The following is a 17,002-nucleotide window of genomic DNA, read 5'->3' on the forward strand; positions in this document are numbered from 1 at the left end:
GTCTCACCTTAAACAATTTTGAAGCGTAAAAATGATCCTTATCTCATCGATTGAACCAAAAGAAGGGCAGTATTTGGTTCTCTTGCAAATGCATGCCTTAAGATTCTTCTCTTTTAAAAGAAATAATAATAATATTTCCTCCGAAACGCCCCAGCTAAATTTGAAGTCCAACCTAACCCACGCGGTACACGCTAATATACAGTCAAAAATAATTCAAAAACTAATAACAAATTGACATTCTAAAAAGAGAAAAAGAAACGTAAAAGATAACGTCACCCCTATGCCTAGATACAATGCAAATGGCAATCCCAATATTCATAAAAGACGAACATTTCACCAATCTTGATACTTTTACTAATATTCTCATTCATCCACACACTGATGTTGGAGTTACCGCCTTTTACCAACCCTACCATACCTCCCTTTGGAAAATATAAAAATATTAAGTATAAACGCTGGTAGCCCTTTTTCTTTGTAAGTATTATAAATGTTTGCCCACCAATAATTGAATCAACAAGCCGACCAAAATAACCAATCAAAACTCTTATCATCAGAAAACGTGGCATATTATCTATCACCCAAGATACCCAATCAAAATTACAATAATACCCTTTCCCGTGTCCCATTCTATTTTGTACCCCACTCATTAGAGTCGTTGGTCTCATGAGTCATAACAGCCTAATCAAGCGAGGCTGCCATCTGCCAACGGTGTAACGACCGTTGACATCTTCAATCTTTCCTTTAGACCAACTATAGAACACGGGAAAATGAGAGGAAAATATTCATGAAAGATTTAAAATTCTTGGCCGGCTATCAAATTATTTTTTATTTTAGTGTGAACAAAGACTACCCTTTTGTTTAATTTTTTTATAGTTAATTCTCTAGATCTTCCATCGGAGAGATGTTTAAGAAACGAAGAAAAACATAGTAACAGAGATCCTCTGTTCTCAAAAAAAAAAACAAATACAGAGGAAGAGGAAGAACAGAGTACCCTCCGAAGATGAGGCTGTTGAAGAGAGCTTCTGCGGTTTTGAAAGACAATAATAGCATCTGTCTTGCAAAGCTATCAAGAAAAACCTCTTTTCGACACCCAGATCTTGAATCTGCGCTGATCAAAGCTACAAGCCACGATGAATCCTCCGTCGATTATAAGAATACGCAGCGAGTCTTCGCTTGGGTACGCACCTCTTCCTCTTTCATCAAACCTTTTATATGGGCTCTTACTAAAAGAATGGAGAAGACAAGAAGTTGGGTCGTTGTGATCAAGGGCTTAATGCTCTTACATGGGATTTTTTGTTGTAATCTTCCTTGTGTTAGAAGAATTGGTCGGTTACCATTTGATCTTTCTAATTTCACTGATGGTCATTCAAAAACAGAGCAAACATGGGGATTTAATGCTTTTGTTCGTGCTTATTTTGCTTATCTTGATAAGAGATCGTTTTATTTAACCTGTGATGCACCAATGGATGATCTAAAAGATGAGAAAGATGTAGATGGCTCTATGGTAAAAGTGCTTCTTGAATTGCAAAGATTGCAGACATTGCTAGATATGCTCATCCAGATTAAGCCTTCTGCGGATGGAATGAATGTTCGTCTAGTTTTTGAAGCCATGGATTGTATTGTCATTGAGATCTTCGATATATATAGCAGAATATGTCGCGGTATTGCCGGTGTTCTTTTGGGGATATTTAATGCAGGGAAGATAGAGGCTTCTATGGCTCTTCGTGTCCTGCAGAAGGCGGCATCTCAAGGGGAAGAACTCTCTTTGTATTTTGAGTTCTGTAAAGATTTTGGGGTTATTAATGCATCTGAATTTCCCAGAGTTGAGCAGATTCCAGAAGAAGATATTCGAATTCTCGAGGAAATGATAAATGGAAAAGTTTCAGAGAAGAAGAACAATGGTGATAATAAAGCTATCGTGCCAATAGATAATCCATCCACTGTAAAACAGGAGGATCCAGATGAATCTTCGAAGACCATAGTGACCCAGAATTGGGTTGTCTTTGATGATGATTTCAAGAACAAAGGAAGTGCAGATGAATTCTCAATTTTTGGAGGAGTTGAAAAGACAACAAATTGTATAGATCCTTTTGCAGCTTCACTAAGTTGCCCTCCTCTTTTATATGGTTATAACAGTGACCCTACTATTGTATCAAATGGTTTCCTGCAGTTGGGGCATTACTTCAATCCAATTCCAACAGCTGCTTCAACTGCTGGAAACCAGAATACTTGGATTGTCTCTCTTTGAGGAGAACAGAGTCCTTTGTTTTGTTTTGTTTTGATTTTTTTTTTTTTTTTTTCATAATCTCATCTTGTGTCTTGTGGGATTTAAGGTACTTTAATACAACAAAAAATGAAAACTTGAGTTATAAGTAATTGATGAGAACAGAGTTCTTTTTTTTTTTTTTTTTTTTAATCTCATCTTGTGTCTTCTGAATTTTGGTAAAGTCTGAGCACACTAGGCTATTTCTTGGAAATCTCTTATTGAGAGATTCGGCATGGTGCTCACCAAGGTTTCAAAAATCAGTGAATCATATTGAGGATTGGCCGATTGTACATGAAATCAGTTGGAACCGATCCTGATTTTCACCACTCTGAATCCAAATATCCTTTCAAGATTCCCATAAGGTTTTCCGATCAAATGTTCAATTTTAGGGTTATTGTGACCAATTCCAAGTCGATCAGAATCAACATAACCGAATCTGCTCATTGAACCTCAATAGTCTGTAATATCTAGCAAGTCAAGTCTTACGTCGGTCATATAGAACACCAACACAGAAAAAAGATTGGAATAACCGGTCCATGACTTGACATGGGTGGATTCTCCTCCCCACTGATCAGAATACACGGACTACCCCCGAACCATACAAGATAGTTACCACCAATCATACGGCTCTCTAACTTCACTTCTTTTTCTTCTTGTTCCACTCTGTCGGGTCGATGGTAGTTCTGCAGATCTTTAACCCGACATTTTTGACATAATGGTTCCTGCTTCCAACACATTCCCTCTCCCTATCCCCTTGATTTTTAGAAGAGTAAAAAGAATCAAACTCTAATCTGTGTTGGTTGTGCACAAAGAGGTGGAAAGGCCAAAAGGAAACATTCAAATTTCCAAATAACAAACATTAGCACTAAATGTTTTAATGACAGCCTGACATAATTTGACTGTGAAATCAAAACGGAGCAATAAGACTTTCAGCATATGTGCCCATTTTTCCAAACTTTTCAAACATCTCCAGCTTGATGATTTCTCCAGAGAGTGTGGTTCTTGGACTACAATTATACAACATTCTATCAGAATTAATGTCAACAAGAAGCTTCCCTCCCCACAAGGCAACTGCAGAATAACGATCAATATAGGGATTATAGGAGCTGGGTAGTTTAATCTGATAATCCTTACTCCAAATGGAGTTAGTGTAGTCCTTAAGCACCCATATATCCCATCGGTTACGATGAAAGACCTCATATACAACACATAGCTTGCCTCCCAACTCCCTGAGACGCATATCCATCTAGTCTTTATATCTTATATCTTGTGCCCAACTCTTTGGGCAAGCAGCTACTTTGAACTCCTCTAGTTCAAGATCCAGAGAAAGAACGAAATCAGAGGAAGGCGAGTTTACCTGCACTTGCGGCTCAATCATCCAGTGCACACTCCCATTTGAATAAAGCATGGTGTTGAAAAATCGACCAGCAATTTGACAAGGGAGATTCCCTACTTGTCTCCATGAACTTGAGTGTTGCCGGGCTCCCTCTCTGACCTATAGTAAATAACTCACACCCATACCAATGACGGCTCTTAGGGATACTCATATCAACTTCTGACCTTTCAAATAGGCGTAATACTTTGAATGCCTTGCTCGAGGAAGAATACCCAAGTCCCTCAACGTAATTAGATTTTCTCTTATTGCCTTCGGGGATGACCATAGAGTTTCGCGTTGTTGGGTTACAAACCAAAGTTTTATAATCATAAGAAGCAAGGCAAATCAGCCCATTACAGGGATTCCCTCTCATTAAAAAATCACCTTGCAGGAAGAATGCATCAGGATAATTTGGCCGAATCATATCAATGGTAACCATACTCTCTTCCTTTTCCTTGATTGAACAGAGTCTAATCAACCCATCTCGATGATCTATGCAAAGCACTTTGATAATGTTGGGATCTTGGGTTGCCCGAGCTTGGTCAGAACTAACAAAATAAGGATCAGATATCAACATGTTCCATTGTTTGTTGACGCATCTGAATCTTGAAAGTGTCTTCACTGGTAGTCTAGAAAGTATGTTGACCATTAAATCTTCAATGCTTGAAACAATCCATCTGCTGCTGATTCTACATCTACTTGCTCTTTCATGCTTCTCCATTGTAAATAATTATCTGTTGGGATGTAATCAAATCAATTGAATGCCAAACACATCTGAAACAAAAAGAAGATAACTCTAATCTCTGTGGTCATTCATTAGACGCCTAATCATATGACATGAATTGTTAATAAGTTTGAAATAACACACATCATATTTGGCCAAGAATTATATTTTTTTTAGTTGAAAACGTGAGAAAAAAAAATAATTTCTCTCAAAAAAATTAAAATATCAAACATATTGAAACAAATAAGAAGATGAACAAATAAAATTATAAAAATCTAGAAAATGTCAAGAGGAAAAACAATAGCAAATGCTTTTAATAATTTATTACTTTGTAGAGCTCCTTTTTGCTGCTATAGTCTATATTACAATATTAGCAAAGCGGGCATTCCATTTCAATTTTCAGAAGCTAGAGATCTATTTTGTCAGCTCTGATAACATACAATATAAATTCATAAACTGCAAAAGAAATCTTCCCCTTAAATATCATGAAAGTATAACACTGTCAGAAAAAAAAATAGACCTGCAGCAACAACAATATGGAAAAGAGAGAGAACTTAATTGTTGTCGGCCAACGGATTGTTATAAGTTGCACCATTGCAGCTTTAAGAAGAAAACTGATAAAAAGGAACATAACTAGATTAAGGTTTCAATGAAAACAACAAGAGGGCGAAAACAAAGTAAATGTATTCAAATAATGGAATTGGCGAAAGGCTCGGGTAACCATTGAAAAAAGAAATGTGTCTCACCAGATTGTGTGAAATGGAAAAACTTCGGGCAAAAATTTGTCAATCTCTGCCCAGAAATATGGGGAAGAACCAGAGAAGATCACCCTATGAAGTTTAGAATGAACTCAACCAGGGCAAGGAGTGAGGAAGACAACAAGCATCCTTGGGCTTTCTTATGCCCTACAGTATGCATTGAGAAAATTAATTGTAGGACTCTCATAAGCCATTAATAAATTTGCATGACAAAAGCAGAAGGTGTTTGCTAATTATCTATTGAATCATTTAGGTCAATGGATTAGAACAGTCCATTGGCACAAAACAAGAACCGTAAATTGATTCAATGGAAAGGTATTAATAATTGAGAGTGACATCCAAGAAAGTGATTTTCTCGCCATGTGACAATGTTTGATGAGAATAGAATTTAGAGAGCATGTTTTCTACATCATTATCTAATCATGGTTTTAAATTATAAAAACAATATGAATCATTCAAATGTCACTTTAATGTTTTTTCAAAAGGAAAAAGCTAATCAGAACAGCCCACCTTATTAAGCTTACCAAGGCACCCACATAATTGCCATACGGCAGATTCGATAGACCTTAAGATCCCCTTCTCACAAGTAAATTTTAGCCCAAACAGAGTTCTCCAAGTGGCAAAATAGAGGTTTGAAAATCCAGACTATGTGAGAGCGCAGTGATGGCCTCACTCAAGGATTGGAGAAAGAAGACTCTAATCTGAAGGCTAGATTTGGATCAAATCTGATGTCCAATGTGCTGGTCAGCCTTCAAGATAATAAGCACTAGATCTCATATATTAATTTTATGGATAAATCAGAGATAAAATAATGTAAGAAAACAAAGATCGGAGAGATGAAATAGAGAGAGAAAATAGGTATTAAAGAAAAGAAATGGTGATGTCGTGTGGGAGATTAAAAAAAAAAATCAGATATAAATTTAAATCTAAAGATGAATCAATATAACATGAAAAAGAGAGAGTTTTGGAGAATAAAGGTAGAGGAAGTAAAATGCCCTTGGAGAGAGAGAGAGAGAGAGAGCGTGGGGAAGGAGAGATGGGAGACAAGAAGGAAAAATAAATATCTCTTACCAAATTGAGAGAGAAAATAGAGAAGAGCTCACTCCCCCAAGTTTCCAAACAAAAAATTCAAGCCATTAATTCCAAAACATGGAGGGGGTATTGGTTACATTGCTTATTTATAGAAACAGGAAAAAAAAAATACATCTCCTAGATTGACTTAGCTTCCAATACAGTATCTACTTTCCTAACTAAGACAGCTAAGGAATCTCCTAAACTTACTCAAAGACTAACCACATAGAAGTAAAATATAAAATAGATCCACATCCAAATATTACTAATATGGCATCTAGGCAAAGTTAAGAGGGATAATACTGGATTCCCATTAAAACAATAAAACTAAAACCCAACCCAAGCTAATACTAAAACCTAACCCAAATTTAAACTGGGCATTACATTAGCAAAGTAGTGGTTAGTGGTTGAAGTACTGTAAGGATACATGGACACACATGGGAATCCATGCCAATACATAGTAGGGTATTAGATTGAACTAGACTCTGAAATTTGACACGTGGCTAACCCAAAAACGATAGCAGCTATTTAATGGTAAGAATTGATATAACATCATTCCATATGGCAGAAGACCATTCAAATGAGTTTTTCCCAAAACATCATTTTCTATCTAGGACTAGCTACAATATAGCAACCCTAGAAAAAACTAAGAATAAAACCCCATACAAGATGAATCAAGGGCTATAGATATTTTAACAGTTAACTGATACATGTGGATATCAATGAAAATGCTAACATCAAAGGACATGTGACATCATAGCCAAATCACCAATAAGTAAATCTTATTTACATTATATTGTGCTCAAATTTTGTGAACAAGTAGACCTCTAGGTCCTTTGCTAAAATATCATTTTCATTCTGTCGGAGTTCTCTACGTGACAAATAGAGTTTGAAAATTCATGGTTGTAGGAAAGCGCACAACAGTGCTCAAAGTACTGTAGGCATGCATGGACACATATTGGAGTGCAAGCAAATAACTGGGTAGATACTGAGTTTGGTTCTGAAATTTAACACCTGGCTAATCCAGACCATGGCCTCTCTAGTCCCTATCCAATAGTCTACATTGCCACATCAATTGCCCCTGTGGAAAAATAATAGTAAGGATTTGGGAATGGTTCCTAGTTCCTACTACAGACCTATAGGAACAGATTTCTCCTAAATATCCCCAATTCCCCATAATTAGTTTTTGGTATTTTCTCATAACAGAACATTCATGTTAGTTGTTAACATCTTAATGGGGAAGGTGAAATATCCCTCGCCTCTTTGAGTTATATTCTCTTGACAGCACCATATGCGGTGATCTTGTGTGAGACTGAGTAGGAACCTCTATAACAAAAACAACCCCCACCCCTCCCAAAAAAAATTTCTTGGTAAGAAGAATGAATTTTATTAAAAATTTGAGAACCTAACACATCTGTAATCACCTAACTAAGTGGATCAAAATAACAGCAAAGACAGGCCTTTACAGAAGCAGCAGTTTCTTGTAAAAAACCCTACTCATATCGACAAAACAATGGATGAGTGACAGAACCCTATCAAGCTCACACTGCTCATGATTAACCCTACAAAAACTAAATCAAAACAACCAGTGGAAACTCTTTGAATTCAAGAAGAATCAAAGTGAAATGTACCGATAAATAAAATTGGTAAATGACTCTTTGAGGGAGCCCACCTCCAATTCTGATCACAATAAATTTCTCCTCCTTTTTTCATTGAGACACACTTGGCTTAAATACAATGAAAACTGAAACTATATTCCTACCATAACCCACACGTTGCCCACTCACACATTAATTAACTAACCTCCACTACTAACATAACTCCATTACTACATAACTAACCCAACTACTAACATAAAGACCTATTCAAACCATTAAATAAAATAACCCAATAAAGACCATTTGTTCTGCTTCAGCTAATGCACATTACATTATCCCTCTCTTCAAAGAACCTTGTCCTAAAGGTTAGGGAACTTTGCTAGCAGCTTATGGTAGTCTTCCCAGGTTGCATCAGCTTCTTCAGTGCCTTGCCACTTTATCAAAACTTCTGTGGCTACCTGATTCTTCTTCTTAACCATATGCCGTGCTAGGATAGCTTCTGGTTCAGGATGTAGTACTCCTTCTCCAGTGGTTGGTGGCAATGTTGGCTGGACGGTGACGTTAGCTCCAAGTTTCTTTTTGAGACATGAAACATGGAACACCGGGTGTATACGAGTATCAAGAGGAAGATCCAGCTTATAAGCAACAAGTCCTACATGCTGGATCACCTGGAAGGGTCCAAAGAACCTAGAAGAGAGCTTGAGAACCTTTCTTAATGCAATTGAATGCTGTCTATACGGTCGCAGGTGCAAGAAAACCCAATCTCCAACTTCAAATTCACGTTCAGTCCGATGAAGATCTGCATATTTCTTCATGCGGGCTTGGGCAGCTTGGAGATTTTCTTTAATGATTTTGAGAATTTGATCTCGGCTCTTCAGCTCTCCCTCAACAGCTTGCACTCAAGTTGTCCCAGGAATACATGATATGAGGCGAGGGGAACTCCATATACAACCTCATAAGGTGTTAACTTGGTAGAGGAATGAGTGTTGGTGTTGTACCACCATTCTGCCAATGCTAACCACTTTGACCATTCCCTAGGCCTTGTTCCGATGAAACAACGGAGATAATTCTCTAGGCAGTTATTAACAATTTCCGATTGGCCATCAGATTGGGGATGATATGCGGAACTCAAATTGAGTTGGGTCCCCTGCAGTTTGAAAAACTCTTGCCAAAATGCACTAGTAAAAGTGGGGTCACGGTCACTTACAATTGATACTGGCATGCCATGTAATTTGAAAATATGATCAATAAATAAACGGGCTATAGTTGAGGCATTGTAAGGATGTGAGAGAGAAATAAAATGGGCATACTTTGAAAGACGATCAACTACCACCATTATCACAGTTTTCCCTTGAGAAGGAGGGAGCCCATCAATAAAATCCATGCTAATTTCAGTCCAAATCTGATTAGGAATAGGTAATGGTTGTAGCAAACCAGCAGGGGGAACATTCTCATGTTTGTTCCGTTGACATTCATCACACTCTTTAATGAACTTCCTAATGTCGGATCACATCCCATGCCAATAAAAATCTGTCCTGACCCGGTGTAGTGTCTTGTGATACCCCGAGTGCCCTCCTATGGGACTGCTATGCAACTGTTGTAGCACTCGCAGTCGAGTAGGCGAGTTTGACCCCAAATAAATTCTACCCTTATAAAAGAGAAGGCCATTGTGGTGCACATACCTTGTAGAGTCTAGCTTTCTTGCAAAGAATTTGGTCATCACCTTTTGCAGCTCTGGGTCACGGTTGTAGTCTGCCTTCACGTCCTTAATCAAAGTGGCTAGTGGTCCAGAGATAAAAAATAGGACATTGTTATCTTCATCCTCTCTTCGAGAAAGGGCATCAGCGTCCTTATTCTCTCGCCCTTGTTTATATTCAATCAGGAAGTCGTACCCCATCAATTTGGTGATCCACTTTTGTTGGGCTGGTGTACGAACACGCTGTTCAAGTAAGAATTTCAGGCTATGTTGGTCAGTTTTAATCTTGAAAGGCTGACCCAACAAGTATGGTCTCCATCTTTTTACTGCCATAACAAGTGCAAGAAACTCTTTCTCATAAGTGGAGAGGTGAACAGCCTTGCCTTTGAGAGATTGACCGAGGAATGCTAATGGACGCCCCTCTTGCATTAGAACAGCTCCTATTCCATTGCTCGAGGCATCACACTTGATGGTAAAATGTTTGGAGAAATCAGGCAAGGTCAGGACTGGTGGTTCAGCCATGACAATCTTAAGCTTTTGAAAGGCATCTTTAGCATCGTCTGTCCAATGGAAAGAATCCTTCTTCAACATAGCTGTTAATGGGGCTGCAATTCTTCCATAATCTTGTATGAACTTCCTATAGCATCCTGTGAGACCCAAAAATCCCCTTAAGGACTTAAGAGTTTTGGGAATGGGCCAGCTCAACATGGATTGGATCTTTGATGGATCAGCTGCTACACCATCTTTAGATATAATGTGGCCAAGGTAATCAACCTCAAGACAACCAAATCTGCATTTTGAAACCTTTGCAAACAACTGATGTGATCTCAAAATCTCAAGTGTTATTCGTAAATGTTTCAAATGATCTTGTAAATCTTTACTGTAGACCAATATATCATCAAAAAATATAAGGACGAACTTATGAAGGTGTGGCCTAAATATTTCGTTCATCAATCCTTGAAAGGTTGATGGAGCATTCGTAAGGCCAAAGGGCATTACGAGAAACTCATAATGGCCATCATGTGTCCGGAATGTTGTCTTTGGAATGTCTGCAGGGTGAACCCGTATTTGATAGTAACCCCACCTGAGATCAAGTTTGGAAAATATGGTGGCACCAAATAGTTCATCAAGGAGCTCATCCACAACTGGTATAAGGAATTTATCCTTAATAGTCACATGGTCAAGTGCTCGATAGTCAACGCATAATCGCCAACTACCATCAGATTTTCGAACTAATAGGACAGGAGAAGAAAATGGGCTTTGGCTCGGACGAACAATACTTGAATGAAGCATTTCCTTAACAATTCGCTCAATTTCCCCCTTTTGGTAATAGGGATATCGGTATGGGCGAACACTAACGGGTTTGGCTTCATCATAAAGAGGGATTCGATGGTCTTGAGCACGTGGTGGTGGGAGCCCCTTGGGTTCATTGAAGATGTCACTGAATTCATCCACTAGCTTTTTGATGAGTGCATGCATCTCAGGTTGCACCTGCACCCCCATCATACCATGAAGCTGCAGTAAGACACCCCTCCGATTTAATTGTGAAGTCTTTTTGAGCTGTGATTCATCCACCAAAGCAAGTTGTGAAGATGTTTCACCTTTTAGATGGTGCTGCACTCCATTAGTGGTGTATTGCATTGATAGATTGGTGAAGTCCCATATGATGGGCCCTAAGGTTCACAGCCAATGTGCATCCAAAACCGCATCACATCCACCAAGTGGTAAAATATAAAAATCAGAGATGACTGGCTGTCCTTGCAAGGTTAATGTAGTACCTTCACATTGCCCTTTACTGTGGAGCCTTTCACCATTTGCAACCATGACTTCAATCCGGCCACTCAAGCTGATTGGAAGGCCAGCCTTTCGTGCAACCGTTGGGTCGATGAAATTATGTGTGCTCCCCGAATCGACTAAAACCACCACCTTTAGCTTCCTTATATAACCTTGCAATCGCATGGTTTGTGGCGCAAGAGCTCCGGTTATTGCATGGAGTGAAATCTCTGGAGTTTCTGCAATAGCTACTAGAAGGTTGAGGTCATCTTCGACTGCCTCGTCCTCCGGAAATTCCTCAGCTTCCTCTACTTGATCAGAACCATCAAGTAAGAATAACTTTTGCACCTTACACTTGTGAGCCCACGACCACTTTTCATCGCAGTTATAGCACAACCTGCGATCCCTTCGTGCCTTCATTTCAGAGACATTGAGACGTTGCATGGGTGGAAGGATCATTTTAGTAGCATCCGACTGGTTGGGTACAAAGTTACGAGTCCCATCCGGTCGGTTTTGTTTGCGTCGATTGGTGACCTTTTCTTCCTGTATTCGAGCCAAACCAAATGCAGATGATAGTGAAGAGGGCTTGAACATTTTGACAGTTAGTCGAATGTCATCCTTGAGGCCACTCAAGAAGCAACTGATCATGAAGGGTTCAGTCAACCCTTCTGTATGATTAGCAAGAGATTCAAACTGTGTTTGATACTCCTCCACAGTGCTTGTTTGGCGAAGCTTGTTGAGAGTCTCAACTGGGTCTTCGTAGCCAGTAGGCCCAAATCGAGTCTCAAGAGCCTTGCTAAAAGCATCCCAACTTGTCAAGGCGCCCGTGTTCTCCATCCACTGGTACCATGCAAGTGCCTTCCCTTCCATATGGAAGGAGGTGATGACTAACCTGTGCTGTGGTGGGGTTTGATGATAAGAAAAAAATTGTTGAGCACAGTACAACCAACTTAAAGGGTCATCTCCAGCAAACTTTGGAAAGTCCAAACGAACGGCTCAAGTTTGAATTCCACCTCCGGGATCTAAGTGCTGGTTATCGAGTGGTCGATTAACGGATTGTCCAACAGAACTTTCACCCATGGTTTAAAGTATCTTCGATACCGATACGATACCCTCCGATACATATCTTAAATTTAGCCGACCGATACGACACATGCAATTTTTAAAATCCTTTCGTATCAATATATATCCTATGATACATACCGATATGCATCAATACACCATCGATACACATCGATATGATACGATATGCACTGCTACGACTTTATGAAAAATATAAAATCGAGGTGAAATGTATGTTTCGGTATGTATCGGTACGTGTCGGTGAGTATCGGTATGTATCGATCGGTACATATAGGTGAGTATCGGTGCGTATCGGTGAGTATCGGTATATACCGATATAGTGCGTTACAGTCATATAATGGCCAAGATGGGTAATTTTTCACAAAAACACGATTATTTAAGGGGTTTTTGTTCCAAAGTTACAATCAGCCATATTTCTCTTTAACTAAAGTGGAAATCAAGGTTGGGAATAGGGATTTTACATTTATGGGACAACTACAAACCTTGAATTCTTACTGTGATACCCTCAATTTAGTGTTTATGCATAATACATGTTATCAATAGTTTTTTTTAACAAATTCTTTATGCAAAAGTGTTTAAAAAAATGTTTCCTATCCATTTATGTGTGTATCTTTAGCATATCTTAGCGTATCTCCGATAAGATATGATACCCTCTGATACGTATCTTAATCTTGGCAGACCGATACCGATACTTTAATCCTTGCTTTCACCCCAATCTCGTTGTTGGTTCCGAGATAGAGAGTCATAGCTGGCTGCAAGGGTGCTCAACTGCTGCACCAACCTGTCTAACATCCGTTGCTGGCTATCTTGAGTATCCTTGAGTTTGTTCACAGCTTCGACCACCTGGGCCAATTGGAAAGCTCTGGTGCCCTCAGCCATTGCAAGATCGTGGCTCTAATACCAGAATGAAATGTACAGATATATAAAATTGATAAATGACTCTTCGAGGGAGCCCATCTCCAATTCTGATCACAATAAATTTCTCCTCCTTTTTTCATTGAGACACACTTGGCTTAAATACAATGAAAACTGAAACTATATTCCTACCATAACCCACACGTTGCCCACTCACACATTGCCCATGACTTAATTAACTAACCTCCACTACTAACATAACTCCATTACTACATAACTAACCCAACTACTAACATAAAGACCTATTCAAACCATTAAACAAAATAACCCAATAAAGACCATTTGTTCTGCTTCAGCTGACGCACATTACACAGACCATTCAGCCATGCCACCATGGTTACAAAAAAAAAAAAGCGTAAGGATACGTACATGTACTGAACGGGCCTAGACTTCAATAACAGGTTTAAAATTTCGACGTAAAAAAAAATGGATTGCAAATCTTTGAACTCAGGAAGCACTGAAACCCAGTTTGCTGATAGCCTCAAACATTCAAGAGAATTTCAATCACTCTTGTCCCACTGCCGTGGTAACCAAATTGCGATAAACCGTCGCTACCGCACTCCTTGGTCCCACACACACAAACACAGAGTGAGAGAGAGAGAGAGAGAGAGAGAGAGAGAGAGAGAGTTGGAATTTCAAACACTGCAAGTCCCACTGCCATGGCATTGGATGAGTTGCAGAAGATAGTGGAAAAAAACACTGGTTTTTCTTTAAATTTTCAGTCTGCCATAGGGTTTAGTCTATGAAGAAGACTCTCCATTTAGTCTCTCAAGTTTCTTGCAACATACTCTACGTCAATCAGACAAATAACGTTTCAGATTTCAGAAGAAGAAAATAGAAAATAAATCCTTCATCCATCTCTAACCCCATCAATCAATACAAGACAAAAGATTGCATACCTCTTTGAAGCTGCACGCTCTGTTCTATTCTCATTGTTTATTTGAGAACAGAGATGGCGGTGGCTGAGTTCATCTGAATTGTGAAGCTAAAACCCAAGATGGTATGGCCATAGGGGGCGACTGGCTCTTCGACTTCAATGGATTTTTGTATGGAAAAATGAAAAAGGTTAAGTGCGATGGGTATGGGCTTGTATTTAAGGGGAGAAGGTTGGGTATACCACGGGATTTTTTACAACTAATGGCTCAATTGGAGAGCTGGAGGGGCACTGGAGACTTTTACAAGGGGAAGGGAAGAGAGTACAGAGTACAGACACAGACAGGTTTTTTCTTTTTCCTTTTTTCTTTTTTTTGTTTGTAGAGCACAGATTTAAGAAAATATCCAGCATTTTCCCATATTCATAATTCGTCTCCCATGGAATAGGTTTTTCTAAGAAATGACTATAAAAGGAAGAGAGATGAGGTTAGGAATGCCCTTGGTTTTCCTGCCCTAGCGGCTCAACTAATGGAAAAATTGAGACGAGAGAGACATAAGTGACCTTAGATATATTCATGACATACCCAACCTTTTTCTTAAAGGAATAATATTAGAGAGAAATTAGAGTTACAATTTGGAATTGGACAGGCTAAGTGGGTTCGAGGCCTGACCTAAGACTAACCCAACCATGGGTATGAGGTTGTGCAGCCTGAGCCGAACCCAAACAAAACAGAGTTGGGTTTTCTCAAGTTGCGCAGGCTTAGATGTGTTTTCTGTTTTTTTATGGCGTAGCTTGGTTTTACATTCAATCTTTTGGGAAAAAGAAAGTCTCCCAGGTCATGTGGCCCAGAGGCATAATAAATTACTATTGAGCCTTTTGTGAAATAAAAAATCTCATTTATGTTGATGCCTTGCATATTTTTATTGGCCCTCACACTAGTGTAGGCCTTGTAACTAGTCAACAATTAGTTTAGGAAAATTTAGTCTCACTCCCACCCCTCTGAGGTGTATAACAATTACGCCTGCCTCCCCGATCGTCAATCTCTGTTAACTATGAATTTCAATCGACTTTCTTACCCTTATGCCTAAAACACATATAACCCAACACAAACTAGCCTAACCCTTCTACCGTGAAAACCAAATGACCAATTGAGCATTCTTCTTCCCGAAGATTGTGCTTCATCCCTGCAAGTGAGCTACTACCCATCGCTGCACTTCAGCCACCTGAGGATGTATTAACCTCCAACGAATTTCTGATGAAATATATGGTTATACATCTTTTCAAGAAAGATGAATAAACATGCTCTTTGTCTTGGGTGGAAACAGTATTCATGTTGGTGCTATGCAACATAAAATGAGGTTGTTGGAATGTCATTCTTTTCAATTTTGTGGTGCAAAACATTGTCCTCTGCTATTAAAATAATCAATCTACTTTCTTGTTTTCTCTGCCTTTTCTTTTGCTATTCTTTTATGGTTTAAGTATTAGTTTATGGTATCAAAGAGTCGTAAGAGGGCCATAATTTGATGCAAGTCATATTTGGCAAAGTACTCCCTTCTCGGGAACATAGTGGTCTGTGATCTGTTTAATAATTTGGTGCAAATCCCACTTTTATAAATCCTCTGCATAATAGTACATGAATCGAGAAAATATTTGAAGTTGAGAAGAATCTTGCAAAGCTTATAAACTTCCAATGTAAATGTACAGATGACTTCAAGTGTGTCTGGTTGCGTTATTATTAAACGTGAAATGTTTGTAACAATTGTCAAATTTTCACATCAAAGTCAAGATCACACATTCGAAGACAGTTTTTCCAATGTCTAATTAATTATCCCTTTCATGTGGGTTGATCAACATAGGATTTGTGATTGTGACAAAGGTTAATGTAAGGTCAGAACTGCGAAGACAAGTACGAACTATGGTCGAGTTTTTTGGTGCTACCCACAATCATCTGGGGTATGACTCGATCATTTTTATTTTTTTTTTTGTATCTTTATTTTTTTTTTTAAATAAATCTTATTATAATATGATAATCATCCTTAATTACCCTACAAGTTACCAACCAAGGTTGTCGAATGTTCAAATGAATACCAAAGGCAAGCTCAAGCTCTACTAGCCACCAGATTCCACATCCGTCATGATGTTCGGAAACCTCAACATCTAGTTCTCCTTCCCCTTGGTTAGACTATATCAAAGGATATCTGACCAGTACAGTTAAAGAATCAAAAGAGCATACAAGATTGTTGAGAGACGTTTTTGACGCTGTCAACAAACTAGACTTAAACAAAAGAGTATATTGAACTTTGATAGGAAAATGGGTCAATTTCTAATAGTTATTGGGTACTTTGTTATGATATTGTATGAATATTCTACCTATATGGTAGTATCTATTTCATATCACAATATACTGTATATGTCATACGATATGTCAAAATTTCCATACTTGTCCCTATATGATTTACCTTCCCATCATAATGGTAATACATGGCATACATATCCATCCTACATTTGTCAGCAAATAAATATAAAAAAAATAATAATAACAATAAATAAAAAAGAAAAAGGAGTAAATAATAAAGTACAACAGGGTTTGTTCTAAAGCAAGTTTCAGGTAGTGCACTTCTAATGTAAATGTATTCGTGGGTTGCCCAGATGGTTAGGGCAAATTGGAGATTGTGTGGATAGGCGCATAGTCTCAGTTTTGATTCCCATTTGTGCATATGCGATTTAAGTGGATATCGTAGTGGTGGGTTGCTGTGCTAGTCACCCTAAGGATTAGTCGGAGACACGTGTAAGTTGGCCCGAATACCTTGGTTAACAAAAGGAAAAAAAAAAAGACTTCAAGAGATAAAGAATGGATAGTAGATATAAG

General features: G+C 38.5%; 1 protein-coding gene across 1 annotated transcript; it reads left to right on the forward strand.

Annotated features, from left to right (window-relative positions):
* The first annotated feature begins 771 nt into the window (after nucleotides 1-771).
* On the forward strand, nucleotides 772-2,376 carry LOC122069972 (putative clathrin assembly protein At1g25240). Its single transcript, XM_042634067.1, has one exon. It carries the CDS (start codon nucleotides 1,001-1,003, stop codon nucleotides 2,246-2,248), a length of 1,248 nt encoding a protein of 415 aa, XP_042490001.1. The 5' UTR covers nucleotides 772-1,000; the 3' UTR covers nucleotides 2,249-2,376.
* The last annotated feature ends 14,626 nt before the right edge of the window (nucleotides 2,377-17,002 follow it).

Source organism: Macadamia integrifolia, unplaced genomic scaffold (assembly GCF_013358625.1).
Source record: "Macadamia integrifolia cultivar HAES 741 unplaced genomic scaffold, SCU_Mint_v3 scaffold784, whole genome shotgun sequence".
Classification (NCBI taxonomy): domain Eukaryota; kingdom Viridiplantae; phylum Streptophyta; class Magnoliopsida; order Proteales; family Proteaceae; genus Macadamia; species Macadamia integrifolia.

Bases quoted from the DNA above. Each gene is read 5' to 3' on its own strand.
- LOC122069972 (XM_042634067.1), top strand. From the start codon at position 1,001: ATGAGGCTGTTGAAGAGAGCTTCTGCGGTTTTGAAAGACAATAATAGC.